General features: G+C 39.6%; 1 protein-coding gene across 1 annotated transcript in view; it reads left to right on the top strand.

Annotated features, from left to right (window-relative positions):
* The window catches only part of KIF26A (kinesin family member 26A), a gene marked incomplete at its 3' end in the record, with an annotated part of 103912 nt that overhangs the window by 63630 nt on the left and 18559 nt on the right, over positions 1–21723 (top strand). Inside the window, exon 5 of the mRNA XM_080345556.1 lies at positions 10066–10249. Within this exon, the coding sequence (XP_080201682.1) occupies positions 10066–10249 (184 nt within the window). The remainder of the gene's footprint in view (positions 1–10065; positions 10250–21723) is intronic.

The following is a 21723-nucleotide window of genomic DNA, read 5'->3' as shown; positions in this document are numbered from 1 at the left end:
TACCAGCGTCTCTTTTCCCTTTGGCTTTTTCCTTCCTTTCTGCCCTTCCTAGCCTGTCAAAAGGAACACTTCTGCCTCTCTCCTACACCAGCCCTCCCAGTCTGCCTGCTTTTTTGGTTCCTGAACTCCTGACCACCAGTGCTTGTCCTGACTCCGTTATTTGGGGCTTCTCAGCTCGTTGGCAGTGGCAGCTGGTGGTTTTGCTGCAGTGGAAATGGAGCATTCCATAGGTAAAATGATAATGGTGACTTTCCTGTGGGGATGTAACTTGACATTTTGCACCTGCTTTACAACTTTATTAGTGACTTTTCAGACTCTTCCAATAATGTATTTAACTATTTTAATACTTTGTTAAGACGAACAGACTTAGTAGGTGAAATAGTAAATTCAGACTGATAGTTAATTGAATGTTTAGTTGCCATGGCTGACTTGTGGTCACTCTAACACTCAGTTTACTGCGTGCAGGATGTGGTTTGCAAGGCAGATGGACTTTCAAGTGACACTGTCTCTGTTCTGAGCTAGACTGCTTTGCTTGCTTGTGCTCGTGGCAAAATAAGACATCTCACATTATAATTTATAACTAAAATGAAATGTCAAGCCAAACTAAGGCACCAGCACTATAACTGTAGTGCTTGACCAACTGCAGGATTACTCTGAAGGGCCTTTTAAATTCTCCACAAAACAGCAGTGAATTTGGCTTTCTAAAACTTCCCTTCTCCTTTCTGCTGGAGGATGGAAGATGTTTCTTTTGGCAGAACATTTCAGAGAGCTTATCCAGTACCTCAGCATCAGTTAGTGCTGCTTTACCAGTCATCAGAGTGATGCTCTTGGGGTTCCTTTCTGCTTTGTTGGGCGTCTTGTGTCTTCTGTGTTGGAGCTCAATTATTAAGTGCCCTATGGAGATTTTACTGGGAGGAAATGACTCAGTGGAAGTTAATCAGCATAAAATGAATCTAATCTAAGAGTTATTAGTGAAGCTAGTTGGAGTCCAGGGCGAGCTTCAGAATATTTTGATAATGTGGCTCTAGCAGGCATTCAGGAGCTGCTTATTTCTGCTGAAATCTGAAGTTACTGTCTTTGGGTCAGAAATAGTCAAATCTCTCCGTCTGCAGTGATGGAAGAGCATGCATCTCACATTTTCCTGCTAAGTGCTATTTTAAATGGTGCTGCCATTTCAGCTTATTATACCTCTGAGAAGTATCATTTTAGAACTCATGTCAGTTAAATAAATCACAGATACACTGGGCTTTAAGAGACGATGTGCCCTTCCTCTGTTTAAAAATACTTATTTTCTGAGCATATGACTTCTGTACTTGGGTGATTTCCACTGCATCATTGAATGCTGTCAGTGACCGTTTAACTTGCTAACAGTAGGAATAAGTAAATGTCCCCCTGAGAAGTTATTTGCTTGGCAGTATAGGTGTCAAGCCTTTGACTAAGCATCTGAAATAAAACCCAGCTGCAGTGAGAATGGAGCCTCTGTGGATTTTCTAGATGTGGACTGAAATGTGGAACTGAGGGAGCTGGAGGTGATGAGAGGGGTATGTCTGTGGGGCTGGTGTGTTGGGGCAAAGGAAGGTAACCTGAAAACATAACTCACCCCAGAGCTTTTATGGTAAAGGAGGCTTTACAGTTGCAGATGCTAACTTGTATTCAGACTGCTAAATGTAATTGGGAATGTGAAAATACTAAATTTCTCCCTTGCTCAGTCCCTCTCTTTCTGATATTTGCCTGAATCTAGTTCATCAGATGAACCCCTTGCTAGCCACTTCTTGCATTTTCTGTCTCATCCTTTCCACTTGCAAATGTGCCTGTTTCTTCCCTGGAACAGCCTGAATGAGCAGAATGCTTTTGCTTTTCATACCAGATTGTTCTTGATGAGTAGCATGAAGTAGAATATCCTTTGTAACAAAAATAATTTATAGCCTGGTAAGTAATTTTGGTTCTGCCTTATTTCTGTATATTGGGAGCTGATATTGCAGGGCAAAATCTTAAGAGATCTATTTAAGTAATTAATAATGAAGGGGTAGTTAGCACCATTGTTTGTGTTTCATGACTTTCTAGTTTTAAAAATGTCTTTATTACTTTTTCTTGGTAGAATACAAATGAGACTAGAATTTTATTTTCCTCAACGTGACTGTTTCCTAAGTCTGTGTCTTGCTGGCAAAGACGACAAACTTTTTTTGCTTAAGGAGTGTGCTTAGATTGATGTGGTTCTGCTTCCTTTAGCTCAGTTAGTTCATGAAACAGAGCGAGGAAATATTGCTGGCTTTCAGGTAGCTGTATTTTCAATACATAGCTATCTATGCAGTGTGCAGCCTGGGAACTGACATATTTCTATATTAGGTGTTGACAGTCTTGCTTACATAAAGATTAACCTACACAGGTTTTCAGCAGTTTGTCATATGGTACAATTGTAAACAGCAAGTACAGAAGTACAGCAATATGTTAATCTATGCTTGCTTTGTTTAACATCATTAGTGAACAGAGCTGGAAATGATATGTGGCAGGCTGCGGTGACTAGCTGTTATTCTGAGATATATATATATATATATCTATATCTCTCTATCTATATATATGTATACAGATATATATAGATATATATGTAAGTTCCTGAACCCTAGTCCTGTCTGCTGAAGCAATCTTCTTTTGCCAGAAAAGTGTCTTAAATCTGCAGGCTGTGGAGAACATGGAGCTGACATCACTCATGACAATTTCATAGCAGTGACCTCAGAAACTGCTGGTGGAAAAAATGGTTGGAGTGTAACAGTTAGTGTTGGTGTAGATCTGCTCTTTGGTGTTTCTTAAACCTGAGGAAAAATAACAGGGAAGACCTGTGGAAATTCCTCCTTGGATTCCTGCATGCAACTAGCTTGGATGCTTGAAAATGGGCTTGTTTGGTTGCTTTTGTTTAAATAATAATGTGTAGCTGAGAGGAGGGATCAGCTGTTGGGGCTGTACACTGTGAGTGAGCACTTCTGATGTTGGGGTGCCCTGCAGGTTTGCTTTAACTTGTCATGCTACAGAGATCTATTTGAGTTTATCCCAAATGGCTTTGCCTGGTCTTTTTGTGTGGTCTCTGAATTCAGATGAGTCTCAACTGTTGCACACCGATATGTTAAGCCTGAATTCTATATTTTATGAAGATGTGAATAGAGAAGAGGGAGAGCAGCAAGGATGGTCAGAAATAAAAGAAACTTGACCTGTGAGGAAAGGTTGGAAGGACCAGGACATTTTAATTTGTAAATGAGATGACTGAGATGTGGTAGTGGTTTTCATACCAGTAACAGCTGTCGCAGTAGAAGGAAATAAGGTGCTCTACATGTCTGCTGGGGAGGGAGGGAAAAACAAGGAACATAAATTCCAGCAAGGCAGACTTATGAGAAACATGAGGTATGAATTTTCTAACAGTAAGAATAGTTAAAAACAGGAATTGATTGCCTTGGGAGGCTGTGGATTTGCTTTTACTGGAAGTTTCAGAACAAGAACAGAACAGAACAAAGAACAAGTTGGTCAAATATGTATTGGGAGTGTGCTAGGTAAAGCTCATTCTACTGTGGAGCATTGGGAAAATGTAGATAACCTCTCAAAATCTCTTCTGGACATGACTTCTCTGAGCAGCTCTGAGTAGACAATGTTCCTGATATGACAACATAGCTGGTTTTTATTTCTGCCTTGCTGACTTTAATAAGAGATAGTAAGAGAAAATTAAGAAGTCACTCAAAGTAGAGAGGTTGAAATTCAGCCTGAATTGCAAGATCATGCTATCTGCAAGAGGCAAAGCATGACCTTAATCTCATATTTGAGATACTTTATCTCATAATGTTTACTTGGTAATATCCTTAAAATATTAGATGTGGTTTGACATTTTGGAATGTTTTAGAATAATGGTTTTCTATTGAAACTTCATTGCCATCACCCATCATAAAATTGCCATTGTTTGAGGCTGTGCATTGTGATCCAGATGGACTAATTATTTATTGAGGAAGTTGAACCACTGAAATAAGGAACATTAATTGTTTGTTCTTCCTCGCAGTGCTTCTTGACAACATTGCTGGGACAGCTAAGCAAACAAAGGTTTGGTGCTGTGCTTGTGTAATGGTACTAACGTAAGAAAAGCAATTATATCCTCCTGAAGCTCTGTATCCATTGCAGGAACCTCATAAGCTTGTTCTAGGGGGAAGAGCAAACCATAACCTCAAAATTTAATCTATACTTTATAAGTGACTCCTTGGGCAAAATTTATGGTAGGAATAGAGATGGCTCCTGTCCTTTTCAAACCTTCATGACAAATTTAGACATTCCCAGTTTTCTCTTTTAAAATGGCTATATCTGAACCAGGTTTTGTTTTCCAAATTGAATGCCATTAGTGGAAATTAATACCTTGTTTATTTTAAAGTTTTCTTGGGGCTTTGGGTAGCAACTGCACTGTTTCGTTGTGCTGCCTTTCTAATTTTAGAACCACAAATCAAACAATAATAGCACTAATAAAAGTAATAATGCCAACCAAGTGTATTCTGTGATTTGCGGAAGGCTCAGGACAGAGTGCTGGAGGGTGTATTGTAGGACATCCGTCTATTTGTTGTCTGTGTTGACGAGTAATTAAGGAAACAATAACTGGAACTGCAGATACAATGAGAGAATCTGACTTTCCCACTGCTTCCTTTGGAGCTGGTTTTCAGTGGGAAAGGCTTGGGATATGTGTCGGAGGAGTGATGTCTTGTTGGGCTGGAAACTGGGAAAGTTTGGAAGAGTGGACTGATTCCCAGTGTAAACCTGCATCCAGAATTTTGCAAGCTTTGCAGAGAGTTCAGAATCAGGATAAAAACTGCTTTTGTGGTTATTGTCAAGGTCAAACCAAACTCCTGAGTAAGTGTACTCTTGAGTAAATGCCAAAGTTCAGGATATTTAAGGCTTGGACTGTACTCTTCTTTGGCCTTCACTCTCTCTGTGAAGCCCTTAAGCATTCTTACATTATGAATAATGGCAATGATCTCTGAAAGATAAGGCTGGCTAATAACACTAAAACTGTTAATATGTAATGAGTCACACTGAAATAAATGTGCAGAAGTTTTATTATTTTTGCCAGTGGAGCTTACTAATGGGAAGCAGGACTCCCAGTTCTGTTTCTGACTTGCAGTGGTTTGTCTGTAAACCCACTTTGTCAATTAAATCCTCTGTATATTTCTCAATTGACCCATTTCTAGTGTGCGTCCCAGAGTATATTTCACATCACTCTTCCTTCTGAAGCTGATAAATTCCACAAAGTGTTAAGCAAAAATTTTATAATTGTGCATAGTTATAAAAGTTTCAAATCTAATTTTATTTTTCATGGAGAAATTATGCCCAGAAGGAACACTATTCCTTAGGGGATTAAATCGTACTGTTTACTTTCACAGCTATAATGTGCAGAACGTGCACAGTGAGTGTAAGCTGGAAGCAGCTTGCAGTACATCAGAATATCTGAAATGTCACGTTAACCACGTAGGCAGAATTTAAAATAAAAGTGTGTAGTTTTTTTAATTAGCAGAGTTTGTAGCTACTGTTGAGGCACAGTCTTATTCCCTAGGTGCTGAACATTATGTCATTGATCTGACCATGCTTTTCGTCACTGGTCTCATCCATGCATGGCAGAAAACCTAGTAACCTGTAAATTGTGTAGGGGAAGGAGCAGGTTAGAGCCTGTCCCTTGTCATTTGATATTTGAGTGCCCTTGCATGTGCCATATGTTATTTTTATTTTCTACCATGACACCTTGCTATGGGAAAAGAACTCTCCAGAGCATCTTAAAAGACATCTCCTATTAAAGATGGAAAGAGTTAAGCAAAATACAGACAGTAGATCTTGCAGCCAGAGGTAAAAATAATATACATGGGTGTCCCTCATGCTTTAATTGGAATAGAGGCATGAGAGTGTGTGGCTTAGTTTCCCTCACAAGAATGTTTTGTGGAAGAGTGCTTGGTGGAGGCTGAATGGGGAAGGCGAAGGTAGGTACAAAGCATACATCTCTGTCAAAGCTGTGACAAAATGCTTGGAAAATGCCCAGAAAAACAAATTACTACAATGCTTAAGTCTTGCATAGTGTTCTCCACAGGTCATAATTTTCCCTGTGAGGAAACAGGAGTTGATATTGGAGAAGGTCAGACAGCCCACTGTGGTGCTGAAGATGGATGTGAGGGCCTCCTGTGCAAGATTAAATTCGAGAAAAAGAAACAAATCGGGAAAGAGTTGTGGCATCTAATTAGGCTCCTACAGAAAGGGTTCTGATATGAGCCCGACTTCGGTCTTTCTGATGCTAGGCAAAAAAGGCCCCATTTATGAGAGCTTAGTGTTCCGTATCTTCGAGGGACAAAGTCCCCCTGAGAAAAGGAATGCTGGAGAAAAAAAGTTCTGGAAACATAAGTGTAAATTCAGTAATGGGTTGTTGGATGAGGACTGCAGAAAATCTAGCACTCTGGAGTGTCTCAGAAGTGGCTCCCTGTAAATACATACTTCCATGAATTTTACTCAACTAAGGAGTTTTGTGAAGCTGGATTTTGTTTCATTCAGTTGGGCTCATGTCCAGACCAGCTTGGCCTGTATTTTGGCCTAATGAGTACTTGGCTGGGGTGCCACCAAGTATATTGTTGGTGGTGTGAGAAGTGTATAAGGATTGATGAGTCCTTCTGTGGTGCTCTTTGCCTGGACCAGTCCAGGAGCTCAAGCAAAGCATACAAAGGCTGCTGCCCAGCTGGCTTTTGTAGCAGTTAAAATAACTGACTGTTCTTTTTATAGGAGCTGAGGGTGGCAATTACTTAAATTCATATTCAGAGTCTACAGTTTGATAGTGATGTTTCATTTTGCCTAAATTCCCTATTCTTTCCATTAGATCCTTAACTTTTCCCTTTTAGAAAACAAAACAATACACACAACAAAACCCGACAAGCTGTTTGATACTGCTGGTACAAGATGGCTGTGATGTTCCAGCTCTAGAAACCTCATTTTAATGTCATGCAAAGGAATTCTTGCATTAAAACACAGAGAGGTTGTAATTAAGCCTTGTGCACTGCTACCTGAGAAGAGATGCTTTTTAAATGTTAACCACATACTTCATTATTAGTGCCCTTGGCCTGTTGCCCATCAAAGCACTGATTATTTTCTACAACAGCTACTCCAGTTCCTCTGCTTTTTCAGTTTCCTGTTATCTCACATGGACATCAGCAGTGCCTTTGCCAAATTTCTTAGTAAAATTGTGGCACTCCAGACTCATAGGAAGAGGATTTATCAGCACTAGAGCAGTTAATTGCTTTAGCTAGCATATGGCACTGTCCTTTGAACAGTGGAGTTGCAGAAAGTGTGTGAATACTGTTGGAAGTGGATCACTTTGAAAGTTGTTCTGGCTTGATGGGGGCGTAAGACAACTAGTAATGGATTTGATATCTTCGATCTGATTTTTGAAATGGTCCAAAGCTGTGTTACTGAGCTATTTTGAGAGATACTATAAGAAGGCAGACTTTTCTGTTTATTTGCTAATCTATTTTGCTTAGCTTGGCCCTTTTGGCTCAATTTACTCGTTGAGTTGTTAGCGGTTAGTTAGGTGCTTGAATACAAAATTCCTGAGTAAATTTGTCCTTTGTATCTCATTCTGTTTCATGTATGTTTCCCAGAGGAGCTCCTTCAGCCAGATCTATTGAATGAATAATTGTTTCATCAGTATTTAATATATATCTTGATTGCACTTTGAAGACATTCTCTTGAGGAGTTTTTATCATTTCAACAAGGGATCATTGCATGTAAACAAGGAAATAAACATTATCTTTCATATTAATCAGCACAATGATTAAATAATAACCGCATTTGTTAATTGGTACTTGGAGATAGAGGGTAATGACTGTCTTGAGTTCAACAATGAGGGTACCAACAGGTAGAGACTCTTTTCTGCACAATAAAGCTGCATGTAATTTAGGAGGCGTTACGGTCTTAATGTGCAGCTGCAACCATAGTCAAGTTGTACAACTGTTTGCCTGGTGTCCTATTTCAAACATATGTTTTCATACCGAATGAGGTATTAGCAAGGGGATTTGAGATATAGGCAATTAAATCAGTTCTCATTGACACCAAAACCTCGTGGTTCTGCATAAACCTGTGCTTGCAGTGTTTTGTTTCACCGTGGGACGCAGTTCCTGCTGGTTTCAGGATGCAGCAGGAGTCAAAAGCTGCTTCTTTCCTCACAGGCAAAAGTCCAGCTTGTCCCTCACAGGACAGTGGTTTCTGGCTCTCTCTGAATTTGGAACAAGAGCTTCATTTTTTCATCACTCAAATCTTTGTCTTTTTCTAAATATTGCCGTGTTTGTAGAGGAAGCACATAGGGAGTCTGTATCTCTAGAAGTTGATGAAGTAAAAAGATACAGGAGTTTAACATACAAGTTTGGGGATATAGACCATAGGACTGGGAAATTTGGAGATTGTATTGAGTCCTGCCCCTCGGACTGATTCACTGTCTAATGTTGACCCAAGGGAGTAATTTTGTTGCTCAGACACAGCCAGTTCTTTGTACTGCAACTCATTTGAAGCAAATAGAGCTGCTCGAGGTAGCTGTGTGGCCCTCCTGCTCTCAGTGTTCATTTTTTGCTTCTAACCTGCCATAATATAGGCAAAGGAAGAGTTCTCCTTCTCTGATCAGTTTACTAAGCTGACTCAGCCTGAGGCTGCCTGACAACTAGATCTGTGGCAAGGTTAGGGGTCTAGATTTACCCTGAATTAGGTATGACAGCAAAGCACTGCCTTAGTTTCTCCATATGTCTGTTGCTTATGATGCTCCACAGATGCTAGTGCCAGTTTGATCTCACTGAAAAGCACTTGGAGATTCCGTGCTGAAAGGCATGATGAAAATATACAGTAGCTATTGTATAAAGAGACTTTTTGTCATCACATCTTTGTAAACTAACTTGTCCAAAGTGCCTGTGTATTGCAAGCATGGATGAGAAAAGTGCTTTGTCCCCAGATGACCTGTTGGCATCAGTGATGTGGTCTCAGGTTGCCCACAAGTGCTGGCAGTGTAACATTCTGCATTTTTGCTGCCCTAGCAGTCATTCAAAGTAATGTTAAAAGATGGCATGTTGGATGCTTTTACCATATGTATCTGGGGTGGGCTCTCTACTGACAGTCTCAGGGTCAGATCACATACATCCTATTCAGGTGGCCAAGCTCTCCTTGGCTTTGACAGAGTGGAGATTTCACTCTCAGTGCAACCCCTGGTTGCCCAGCATGTGTTCACTAACGCTATATTTGTTCTACTTAACTCTGCAGGGGGATTTTTGCCATGTGAGTTTTGATGTAGAGCTTCTGTTTCTTGCTATACTGTTTGGTGTTGCTGGTGGGGAATAGAAGAAAAGTTGATTATGTTCATATCCTTATTCACAAGGAAGAATGTTACCATTTTAATGTTATGTTTTAATTTTTCCTTCTTTAGCTTTTATGTTTTGAAATTCTGCATTTCAAAAGCAGGATCATTATCATTCAGAACATTAAAGCATGTCTTTTTAATAGCTTTCTCTTTTAATGTGAAAGAATGGAACGGAGGAGGAAAAACCAATCTGTCTTGAAGGAAATTCTCTGTTATCTCAGGATTTTCAGTGCAACCAACAAGAGAGGATCTTGAGCTCAACTGACTTGGGACTGTTATTCTCTGCCTTGAGTAACATGTAGAGTACAAAGAACGACTTTCATAATGTTATCACCAGCAAAGTCCATCTGGTACTGCCAGTGACAAGGGGATTATTTCAGCTTTTCATTACGTCAGTGAGATTTTAGGATTCAACTGTCAAGCTGTTGGGGGAAAGAGGGGAAAGTTAGATTATAACTGAAACTGTTGGGGGAGAAATTATCTGAATATTTTGCCAGTAATTTTTCTACCCATATTTCCTTCTGTTAGTCTCCTAATGGTTTGTCCTTATGAAATCAGATTAGAAAGCGATGACTTGATTTGTTAGGCAGGCAGTGATGACAACGAGCGTCTGTTTGTCTGGTCCAGATTCTCATTAACACCTAGTAACATTGTCCTTTCTTGCTATTACTTTTATACAGAGCAGCACAGAAGCTTAACCTGTCTTCGAAGAGAAAGAAATACCATCCTCCCCTGCCACACACACACGACTTCTCTATTTATGCTACTAATTTTAGTGGCATCCTGCAGCTCTGTCCTCCCCCAGCACCACCATGCCTTCTGAGAGCTGTGTCTAAAATCAAGGACAACCCTGGCATTGGAAAGGTAACTTTGGATTTTGATTTTTTTTTTTTTTTTTTTTTTTAATAGTTTTCTAGGTGAATTTTAACAGGGCTGGAGGCTTTCAGCCCAGAACAGAGTCAGAGAGGCTTAAGGGAAGGGTCTTGGGATAGAGAGAGAGCCACAACTATTTGAATGTGCCTGAGTGCTGTTATCACCTGTTGACTTTGGAAAGAGTTGGCAGCCTCTGAGCAGATTCAGTGCTGGAGTGTTGGCTTCCTTGAAGCCAGTTAACATCACTGGCAACAGCATTGGCAAAGGTTATTTTGTTTTTGCCACTAGTAAAGCAAGAAACAATTTTCCTTTGGCATCATTTGATCAAACTCAGTGAACATACAGGATTCAGCTTTGGCAGAATCAGTCTCTGCATTGCTAGCAAGGCTCAGCCGTTGGTGCTTGAGGTTAAGGAGATACCTTGAGGAGGCTTTGTTTTCTTCTGCTTCACGTGTCATTATAAGTCAGGAGTATGGAAATGAAGTAGCAGGAGAGAAATAGATGTCTTTCCAACTTACGAAATACATCATCTTTCAAATTGTAATATTTGTGCTAATTTTATTTAAAATTAATTAAAATACAACCCAATTATTTAAAGCTTTATTCATATTTATAACTGTTTAATCACCCACGCAGCAGAATCTGAATACTTATTTATATAGGTTACAAGAGATTAGCATATGAAGATAGAATTGGAGTATATCATGTGTTCAGGAGAGCTAAAATACACACCTTGAGCATTAAATGCACACAAATGAGCATTAACATAAAGAGATTGTCAGCCTAAATACCTCTAACTACCACTGTTGCTCACAGAGACTGCTCTGTATTTCTCAAGTCAGTGAGTTTGTGCTAAATGGAAAACAAAGGAGTAATGGGTCTGTTTTAAGCAGGTGGAAACTCACAGATGAAAATGTGGTTTCTTCTTTTATTCCCAGTGAGTTAGAAAAGGGGATGTACTGTTAAATAGTGGAATACAGCAAACCGGGCATAGTAATTTAGAAATACCCAGGTGCAGGAAGGTTTGCTGAGGAACACCCTTTCTATGTGTGTGTTTCAGCAGACCCCATTTGTTGTGCCTGTTGCTTCTCCATGAGGCTTAGTGCTTGGCCATGGCACCAGGAATAATAGGGGTGTAGCATTTCTGAGGCTCTTTGGAAGACCTTTAAAGCATACTTGTGTCTCCTTGTGCCTGCAGCTTAATAAAACTGTCTTTGCACCTCACTGCACTTTCGCACCTGCAGATATCTGTAGCCAAGAGACTTCAGCCTCTGTCCTGTGCTTTGAGGGCGGCTGGTGGTGTTTACCAGTGTGACTTGTGCCTCATGGAAAGCTCTGGTTTATCTGGTGTCTTTAAACAGATCAACAAAGTCTAATAAAGATCAAGTGCACAGTCCCAGGTGGCAGGAGATGATGTGCCTTGCGCCATGTGGTCTATCTGCTTTCTTCATTAGCGAGCATAGCAGAAGGCTTTCAGACGGAAGAGCTCTACCAGAATGCCAAGGGACATGGCAGGACCTGGAGCAGCTGTGCAGCTCAGCTGTGAGAGCTTCTCCTCCAACATGGGATATGTATGTATCCCATGCTGGCAGTGCATCTGGTATTTCTCTCCTGCCTGGCACACTACACCAAGAATTTCCAGACTTTATGGGTCAACAGCAGTTTGTCAAATGTCTCTGTTGTTCAGATGAAAACATTATTGAAGATACTGTTTGGGTCCAGGGTTCCAGCTGTGTCCTTTTCACCACGTACTTGTTGACCACAATTTGGAAGAATCCTGCACTGTACTGGAAAGGATGAGAGCTCTCTGCAAATTGAATCTGCCCTTTGATTCTTGATTTAAGATCTAGACCAGAGGTGTCAAACTAATTTTCACCGGTTGCCACATCAGCCTTGTAGTTGCCTTCAAAGGGCCAAATGTAATTTTAAGACTGCATAAATATAACTACTGAAAATGAGTTTGACACCCCTGATCTATACCATCCAAATGGTGATGGGGTGTGCTAGTTACTAGTTTTAATGCTCCTCAAAAAATAAAGTAACTAGGCATCTTCTCTGATCCACAGTATAAAATGCGCAGTTCCTGTTAAATGGCTCACAACCCATTCCTCTTTTGCAACTTTATAAATTAGCGTTTGCCCATAGGAGAAAAACCTCCAGGAATATAGTGTTTTGTAAAACTATGTGTCAGCATAAATGAAATCTCATGTATCCTAATTCTTAAAACTTACGGTCAAAGGATAGGTGTCAGTCCTGCATAGGTCATCTTTTAGTACTAGACACTGATAGTTTCACCTTTTCTGAGCAACACCGAGAAGCTTTTGGTAGCATGTAGCCCACTGCACAGTAACATTTTCCATTATAATTTCCTCTTCACCAGCTTCTGCTGATCAAGATTTAGTCAGCTATTATCTCATTATGAGGATTATGGGAATAAAGTAATTACCTTTCTTCCTCACTGCTTTAAGTATCATAGCAATTGAGAGAAAAATCAGCAAACGCTGACAGATGTGCTGTGGTTCTCTGTTAACTTCAGTCTTTCATCTTCTAATGGCTTTCTACTTTACACTCCTCCTGGTTATCCTTTTTTTTTTTTTTTTTTTTTCTGTGGCTTTTTCTTGCAGCCTGTCCAATAATAAGTACAAGATACGCATAGGGGACAGAATCAGTGGTGGATTCTGGAATCACTTTTTCCTACCACAGCATCTGTGGTGGTGGCTGGGGCTCTCCTTTGGTTTTTGTGACCATTCCTAGGTCAGCAATGTCCCTCGCCCTGTTATTACTGTGTGGTTCCAGGGGGCTAAGCAGCTGGTGGGGCAGCTTTTCCTTCCTCACCTACCTGCTTGCTGCTGGTTTGGCTTTCATGGTTAGTCATGTTGTGGAGGACAGGTTCCTTGTTGGTTTTTGCTGTATAGGTAAGCGTAGCAGTGGTGATGGGCTGCCTGTTTCCCACCTAACTTCACTTTACTAAGCTGAGAATGACCCATTGAAGACCAGTACTTATTCTCCTCAAGGGAGTGATTTTTCTGAGCACAGATAGCTTGACAAGATTTGATTGCCTTGTCAAATGGTTTCTTTCAGAACAGGACAGAATTCCATAGAGAGACATGGCTTTTCTTACTGTGAAGGGGCTGAAGAGATAAAATTTAAGGAGAAGAGTATAAGTTATGTGAGAATGAAAAACAGAGTACTGAACTGGAAACACATGAAGTGTCCAAGATACTTCAGTGAGAGCAGTGTGTCTCCCTTCATGAAACGTTGAAGTGGTGAATCATGTCAATTGTGCAGAAATACTGTTTATATTAGGAGAGAACTAGTGAGTAAGGCTTGAACACTGCAATGAATAATCGTTATCTATAATGACACACTCTATGTAGTCCCATTTCTCTTGTAAATCTTTTGAAAGCTTAGAGCAAGGTAAATGTTGAAACATTTACAGTGTCCAATAGGATTGGCTTTCTATACTGGTAATTTTTGACGTTTTTTTTCCCCCTCACTGATGCTCAAGGTTGTCTTTTAGCTGGTATTCAAGACATTATAAAAGACACAGGAACAGAATGTGGAAAATATTACGTCACTTTGGGGCTAAAAGGGAAAAAAAGGCTCCAGAGGGAATCAAGAAGTATGGCATTGTAAGGCTGACTTTCAGAACAGGCAACCAGCCAAAGTGGTTGAAACAATAATAAAGATAGAATTAGCAGGCAGAGATTAATGTGATATAGTAGGGATCAGTTGATGGAGCTTTTACAGGTGGAACACATACGTTAGCATTCTGTGGAAGGGTCAGTGAGTGTTTGAATAGGGTTGGTCTGGTTGATAGAGTGTATTTGGGTTTTGAAAAAACCTTTGACAAGTGCCCTGACTTAGGTTTCTTAAAAAAAAATGTAATCTGTCATGTATTCTCCAGTGGTTTAATAACTGGTGGGAAACAAGAGGGTGAATTTCACACTGGAGCAAAGTTAGTCATGGTGTTGTGTGGAAGTCCATGCTGTCTTTCGAAATGGTTTGGATGAGGTGGTGAAGCTGTCTACTCAGAAAAGCCAAAGCTAAACATTGACTGTGAAGACTTGGAAATAGGTCTCATGACACTGAAGTTACTGGGTGGATAAAGAGGCTGATGAACTTCTGTGTTGATTAACACGAAGCAGGGTATATAAGGAGCTCTAACTATGCATGGACCCACAATAAGAATATCAGGCATGGCCATAACCCATTTTACCAGCTACTGGAGAAGCTACAGCATTGGGTTTGTTATCATGAGTCTGAGCTTCTAAAGAAATGCTTTATTGACTGCTCAGGAGGCAAAAAGATTAAGCATCTTTAATTGTAGGGAGTCTCTGACAGTATGTAATATAAATATATGTTCCTCTTCAGGCATATAATGGCTTTTGAAAACTTTTTCCTCTTCTCTCCTGGCCTTTTTCCTTGAGGTAATAGCTTTCACGAAGTTTAATAGAGGATGGTAACAACTGAAGAAAAGTAAAGATTTCCCTTGCTCCCCCATGTAGATATCTTTGAATTGCCTTCTCAGAGAGGACCTATTGCTGTGGCTGAGTGAGGGAGGGGCTGGATCTGAAGACCCCAGCATGCAGGAGCAGTAGCTGTGTGTGTTTTGCTGCTGGTACAGAGCTGGACCCCAGTAAGCCTAAACCTTTGGGAAAAGGACCTCACAAACAAATTAACATCCATACCTGTATTTTTTCTTATTTGATGTGCACTTTCAAAGCTGCCATACTGTGACTGTTGGCTTCTCCCACCAAAGAAAATCCCTTTGGCCAAGTCAGCAATTCAGTGGAGAGCTTCCTCGTACATTAAGTCCTTTTCATTGGTTTCAAAGTTGAACATATGAATAAGAGTTATTCTGAGTTGGGTTAAGGGACAGTTGAATCTAAGAAACTGACTGAATTGAGCACAGGCAGCATCAGGAGTATCTTGGCTGTTTCTGTGGTGTCTAGAATTGGACAAGTCTTGTCACTGGTGGTGGGACCTTGTGTTGAACTTGTGAGCTCGATGGACCTTCAGGAAAGGGAAGAAGCTTGAATTCCTGCTTTTTGTAAAGACTTCCATATGACTATAGCAAAGGTAGGAATGCGATAAGACTGTGCTGGGCAGTTCTTGAACTCAGTTATTGTTTATTTGAGCACAAGATCTGAATTTGTTCTTCATCTAACATAATCACTTCCATGCATATCATACAGTTCTGCTGTGGTGAAATTGCTCTATGGCTTTTACAGTTGAATACACATGTTGCTAGAGAGTTACTCATCAGAGAGCCTATATATTTTTTTTTTTTGCAATTTCTGTTCAGAATTTCTCCTTGTTTCAAGTACTTAGAAGGTGGGAAATAATTTCTTTTACATTTCATGAATACCAATTTTTCCCCCTATAATAGTTTCAGCAGGAGTGTGTGGATTTGTCCTGTGATACAAATCTTTAATTAAGCCTTTGGCTTAACTTTATTTTCTAAGAGTACAAAAGTTATATGCTCTGACAGGTGCTTGCATGGTTTGTCAATATTTAAGAATACAAAGCATGGAAAAGTTAAAAAAAAAAAGAAAATATTAGAACCATAAGTCTGTCTGGGACTTGTGTTTCATATAACCAACAATAATCGAACTCTCATGCATAAAGAAAAATCCTACTACCAATACAAACTGGACACTGAAAGGCATTTTGCTTACTACTGGTGAATGTTATGTAGCAAATTTCATATCTCTTTCTTGAATGTGCCAAAAACATCAGAGTCCAAATCATTTAGCTGGATCCTACTTAAAAGGCAATGATCCAGTACAGTATGATTCTTGTAACTGAGTCATTTTTGTGGTCTCTCTGGGTGTTATTAAATTTAATGTCAGAATAGTGGAAAAGACGTCTGAAAGCCATTTAATATTGTCACTGGAAAGAAGTTAGATTATGCTCAATTTCTGACATTAATGTGCTACTTAAGATAATTTATCATATTGTGGTATTAAAAAAGACATCCTTTTTACAGTGCTTGCTGTGTAGCATTCTAATTTACTATTTTTCTTTAGCATGGTAGGAAGCCTTTTTCATGCAAAATTTTTTCTTTCTTTTCTTTTCTTTTTTTTCTTTTCTTTTTATTTTATTTTTTTCCTGACATTCTATTCAGCTCATTCTTTATAATACTGCATCGCTTACAGCAGCAGCTTTAAGTGCTTGTCTATTGCAAGGATCCTGTCAATTTTTTATGTTAGAATGACAGAATCCTCCTATGTGAGACAATTGAAGTGGAGCATTTAAAGAGAACCTGAATTGTCAGACATATTTCTTGGACAGGTATATACATACTGGTCTCCATTTATGTGTTTTAGACATTTACTTTCATTTATGCTTTACCAAGCCATAGCTAAGGTACTGCTAATATAATTTACTGATCATTCAGGGTTTTCTTAAGTGTGCTGTATGTCCCATTCAATGGTTCTTAGACAGTTTGATGATGGATAACAAATAGGTACTTAATTTTGTCATCTTTATTGCTGCTTGTTTCCTAATGACTAGAGTGTTATTTCTGATATAAATCATGTATCATGCTAAGTACTTTTCTATCCGTGTATGTAGTCCCATATCATCCAAGGTATGTGCATCCCTGCTGAAATACCTTGAATCGCTTAAACAAAGATGTGGAAAAATGAGATAAAAATTCACAATTTCTTCTACTTTGTTTTCACATTTAAAAATGAAATAGTTTTCTTCATGTCTCCTGGGAGTAGAGAATCAATTCTTTTTTAATAGAGTACAATACAGAAGTGATTTTTTAAGGTTCTCCCAGGGGAGCTAGATGGTCTATGCTAGCATGGCTATTTTGCATATAAATTTGCCATCCATTGATAGTGGCAGTATATGAAAGGCCTGTAAGAACTATCCACAGTAAACCAATTTAGCAAGGGTTATATATCTGTCAGTTACAATTAAATCCATGAAAAATATTGGCTCTGAACTAGGACTTTTGTAATTTGATTTACACTGTAGTTGAAAAATAAGTGATTTCATTGGAAAATGGTCTTTATTCAACTGAATGTGAATTCTTTATAATTTTTTGCCAGGAAATCTTAATTCAGAATGGTGGATGTCTAACCATAGTTATTTAATTAACCTCCTGTTATACACCATTTTGTGAACATTGGACAAAATTAACTTCCTGGCTGCATGATGCCTGTCAAGGATATGTATTTCAGGGAATATTTAGTGTCCATTCAAATTTGGAATAATGACATTTATTGCTAAGGACCAAATTGCTTGTTCATTTAGGGATTATGATACTGCTGTAATGTAGAATATGAGCAGCATTTTTAGAATGCCAGCATGTTCCCAAAATATAGACAGATAAAGTCAGAGTTTATTTTGGTAAAAAAGGCTTGAGCGTATCTATTTTAAGATTTTACATGCTTTGAAATTTATTATTTCTATTTTTTCCTTCTCATTCTGTCTAATTTGAAACTTGATAACTATATACTCATCAAATTCCAATAGAACATCACTGTAAACACAGGAACGCTGCACATCCATTGATTTCAAGGGAGATACCATAAGTTACAGTTATGTCTGTCCTAACATACTTGGCTGGGTCAGGGTCTTAATTTCCTCAGCATTCAAAATGCCATGGAGTCTAGTCATTACTTAGTGAATTAGTGGAGTCTTTTCTGTCTACATGTCTGTCCCAAATTAAACCACAGAGTATCTGGCACCCTTCACTCCACTGAAAGGTGCATGACCAACTCTCTGAGGTAATATAATATTTTTTTATTCATTGTCTAAAACGTGTAGTAGAGATCCAAGATAGTCTTAGAAACAGAATCCAAATCATGTGTTTCTTTAAGCATGAGGCTGTCCTTCCCCGTCTGGGCTCAGAGTTGATAGCCCTTCTATCTCTTGATTACAAGGTAGTAATCAATGTGAACCTGGCTGTCTCAGTCTCTTGACTGTTTCTGTCTGAAATTGTGTAGGATTGTGTCATTCTCTCTGTTATCACGGCTCTTTTCTCTACAAAGTCAGCCTTGGATGTTTTTCTTCTGGGATGATGCATGCCTCACTGGTCTTGGAGGAGTTCTGTGTTCATTGATGCGTGGCTTTGCTGTAGCTCCATTCAGTTCAGCATATCCAAAATATGTGGGCTGTATTAGACAAAACTGCTAGCTTGCTTCTGGCCATCAGTCTCACATTCATGTCAGAGAGTTGCTTTGAAATTTGGGTTTCACAGCTTTCTGGTCTGTCTCTTATTTTTCCAAACCTGCTTTCTGACACTGACATATGCTTGATGTTTGCACTATCTTGACCAGTGCTGCTGCCAGCTGATTATTTTGGTTGCTGTGATTCGCTTGTCCTGTTCTCAGCTCTAGCTGGTTCAGTATTTGGGGGGGGGGTCTGGAAATCATAAGTTTGCACAAAGGGAACACACGCGGATGGTACTCTTGGAGGAGGCCACAGCATGGGAACAGTGACTGCCGTGAGATGATGGGGCAGAAGGTCTCTCCTTGTGACCCTTGGGATGTAAAATGGGGTAGGAGGAGTGGGCTATAAGAGGAGAAAGGGGAGGCACCAGACAAGATGTATATCTCTTAGTTTCAGAGAGGTTTCATTGTTTAGGTCAGAATTGTTAAATATGCATCTATATTTGATTTTCATAAGGGTCTGAGACGTCAAGGTCTAGAGTTTTGGCTCAGGGCTTCAATAAATTACAGGTATTTGAGTGTACTATATGGTTCAGTGGTTCTCTAGTGGTCTCATCAGATGTTTCTGTATGGAGTTTAGCCCATTAAAAAAAAAATATATATATCTCCTTGATTGCTATCAATTTCTCTCCCATCCTTGCCATTGAAGGTTAAAATTGTTGTGCTGTGTAAGTGGTCCTCTGACCTTATGCTGCCTATTTCTGAGTCTTTTCAAAATTATGTACTCATTTATTTACTTTTAAAATTCTTTATATTTTAATAGCATATTCAGGATGTATCAGCCATCTTCTTTTCCCAAACACTTTTGAATTTCATAGGGTTTCCTTCAGCAGTTTTGCTGACCTCAGCAGCTGAATGTTAACCCCCAGTGTACAAAACCCACCAGATTAGAGTTGGCTAATTAATGAGATACTTCAGTGGTTTGCATGATTTAGGATGTCTTCAGGCACTGAGAAAAATATTAATAATGTACAAGTATTGTGATGGTTGTGTTTATTTTATTTTCATTTGCAGAAGTTGAACAAATATATTCTCTTTTTCTATCAACATCCCCATTAAAATATCCTTGATAATGATAAAGTTCCATTCATAATTCTTTTCCTTATTTTGCATCTTTCTGTGACATTGAAGAAGAAATACAAAAAAGAGGAGAAAAAATGGAGTTCCTAAAAATGCCCAGTTCTAGGAGTAAGAGTCACCCCATCACAGGATGGATTTGCCATGTTAGATCTCCTGAAGGGGTCTAGAAGTGGTCAGGGCACAGACACCCTGAGCCTAAGATGACTTTTCTGGAATTTTACCATATTTGTATTGTCTTGTCTTTTTTTGTGTTCTTTCTCATGCCATTCCTTCCCCCTTGCCATTCCTTTTAGCTCTTTTCTGTCTTGTTCTCAATTTCTTCATTCATTCTCCCTATTCCTTATCTTGAGTCTTCTTTGCTTTGTGCAAGTGTTCCCAGTAGCTGGCACCGCTGCAGTTTGAGCTGAGCCCAAGAAACTGGCTGTATTGTTGAATAACTGCCCACACGGGGTGTGATCTAGAGTAGGCCTGAAATTGATCTTTTAAAATCATTAAATGGTTTGGGTTGGAAGGGACCTTCAAAGCTCATCCAGTCCAACCCCTGCCATGAGCAGGGACATCTTCACCCAGATCAGGTTGCTCAGAGCCCCGTCCAGCCTGGCCTTGGATGCCCCAGGGATGGGGCATCCACCACCTCTTTGGGCAACCTGGATCATTGTTTCACCACCCTTATTGTAAAAAAATTCTTCCTTATATCTGTCCTGGATCCACCACCTTCTATTTTCAAACCGCTACCCCTTGTCCTATGGCAACAGGCCCTGCTCAAAAATCTGTCCCCATCTTTCTTATAAGCCCCTTTTAAGTACTGAGAGGTCACAATACGGTCTCCCTGGAGCCTTCTCTTCTCCCGACTGAACAACCCCAACTCTCTGCCTGTTATTGCATTTAGTTCTAGTCCTTCATTTTCATTAGCAAATAAAAGCATTAGAGTGCAGTGCAGGTATCGCTGCTATGCCCCCCGGTTATAGGCCAAATTTACTTTTAAATTTGTAAGTTGCCATGTTTTCTTGAATTCTTCCCTCACTGCAAGCCCTTTTATGTGCATGATTTCCTGTACTGCATGTTGCTGTCTCTACAGGTGAACATGACTTTTGTATGAGAACTAGATAAAGAGACCCAGGAGAAGATGCAGTTAAGTTGATCCTTAAGGCAGGAACCACGCTGGCTCTATAGTATCCTGCTTTTTCTGCAGTACTTATCCCAGAAGAGTACTGGGATGAACTGCAGAGCTGAGAATATAAAGCTATCACTTAAGATTTGTCCTGAAACACAGCAGGGCAAGAAGTGTGAGAAGAATAAATAGTGTAACACCAAACCTTTCTTTTATGTACTTAGAAGCATGTATGTGGACTCGGGATCTGACTGCACTTAGTTTTTGCTGTTGTGAAGGGATATGTTTGAGTAATCTTTGTGCTTGTTGGTACTTTCATGCGCATTTCTACTGCATTTTCAAATGAAGTCGAAGTCTGGCTCAGCAGCATGAATGAGTGCAACACATTATAACCCTACAATTTCTCGTAGGCATCACTTACAGACAGATTTAGTGGGCAGATAAACTAAATTTGAAATCAGTATTTTTCTGTTCTGCAAATCAGCTTTTATACATGAAACACTGAAAGAAGAACTCCCTTGAGCTGCTTTTCTCCCCCTCCTCCCATTTGTCTTGAAAGCTCACTTTCACTGTAAAAAATGAAGATGACCCTTGAGGCCCGTTAAGTTTGGGATCTGATCCATTGTGGGAAGCTGTTGTAGTATCTTTCTACTTCAGAGAGGTGGTTTCAAAAAGCTGATTTGACACACAAGGTTTTTCTGGGGGTGAAGCCATCTTTGTGTTACGGGGAGCAATGCTCCGATGGAGGTAACTTGCTGTTTAGGTCAGGGGCAAACCAATTTTCCCTTATCTGAGCTCTGGCTGCTATAATCTAATAATAGGTGGAAGAGAGAGCAGAAAGGACTGTTTAGACAAGTGCTTTGAAAACAGCATATATTTTAAAATTCATTTTAATCAAGTGACCCCCTGAAGTGGGCATTTGTATAATTTGTATTTTTATATATATATATATAGGTGTGTGGTGTTGTGTTTTGTTTTTTTTTCCCCTGAGGGTACGTATTTTACTGAGCACCTTGGTAGCGTGTCAAGGTTGAGCTAGCAGGCTAATACACAAAGCTGGCTTCATGGAGCTTTTATGGGGAAAC

This window comes from Nesoenas mayeri (assembly GCF_963082525.1).
Source record: "Nesoenas mayeri genome assembly, chromosome: 5".
NCBI lineage: Eukaryota > Metazoa > Chordata > Aves > Columbiformes > Columbidae > Nesoenas > Nesoenas mayeri.
This window is presented reverse-complemented; position numbering and strand designations above follow the sequence as displayed.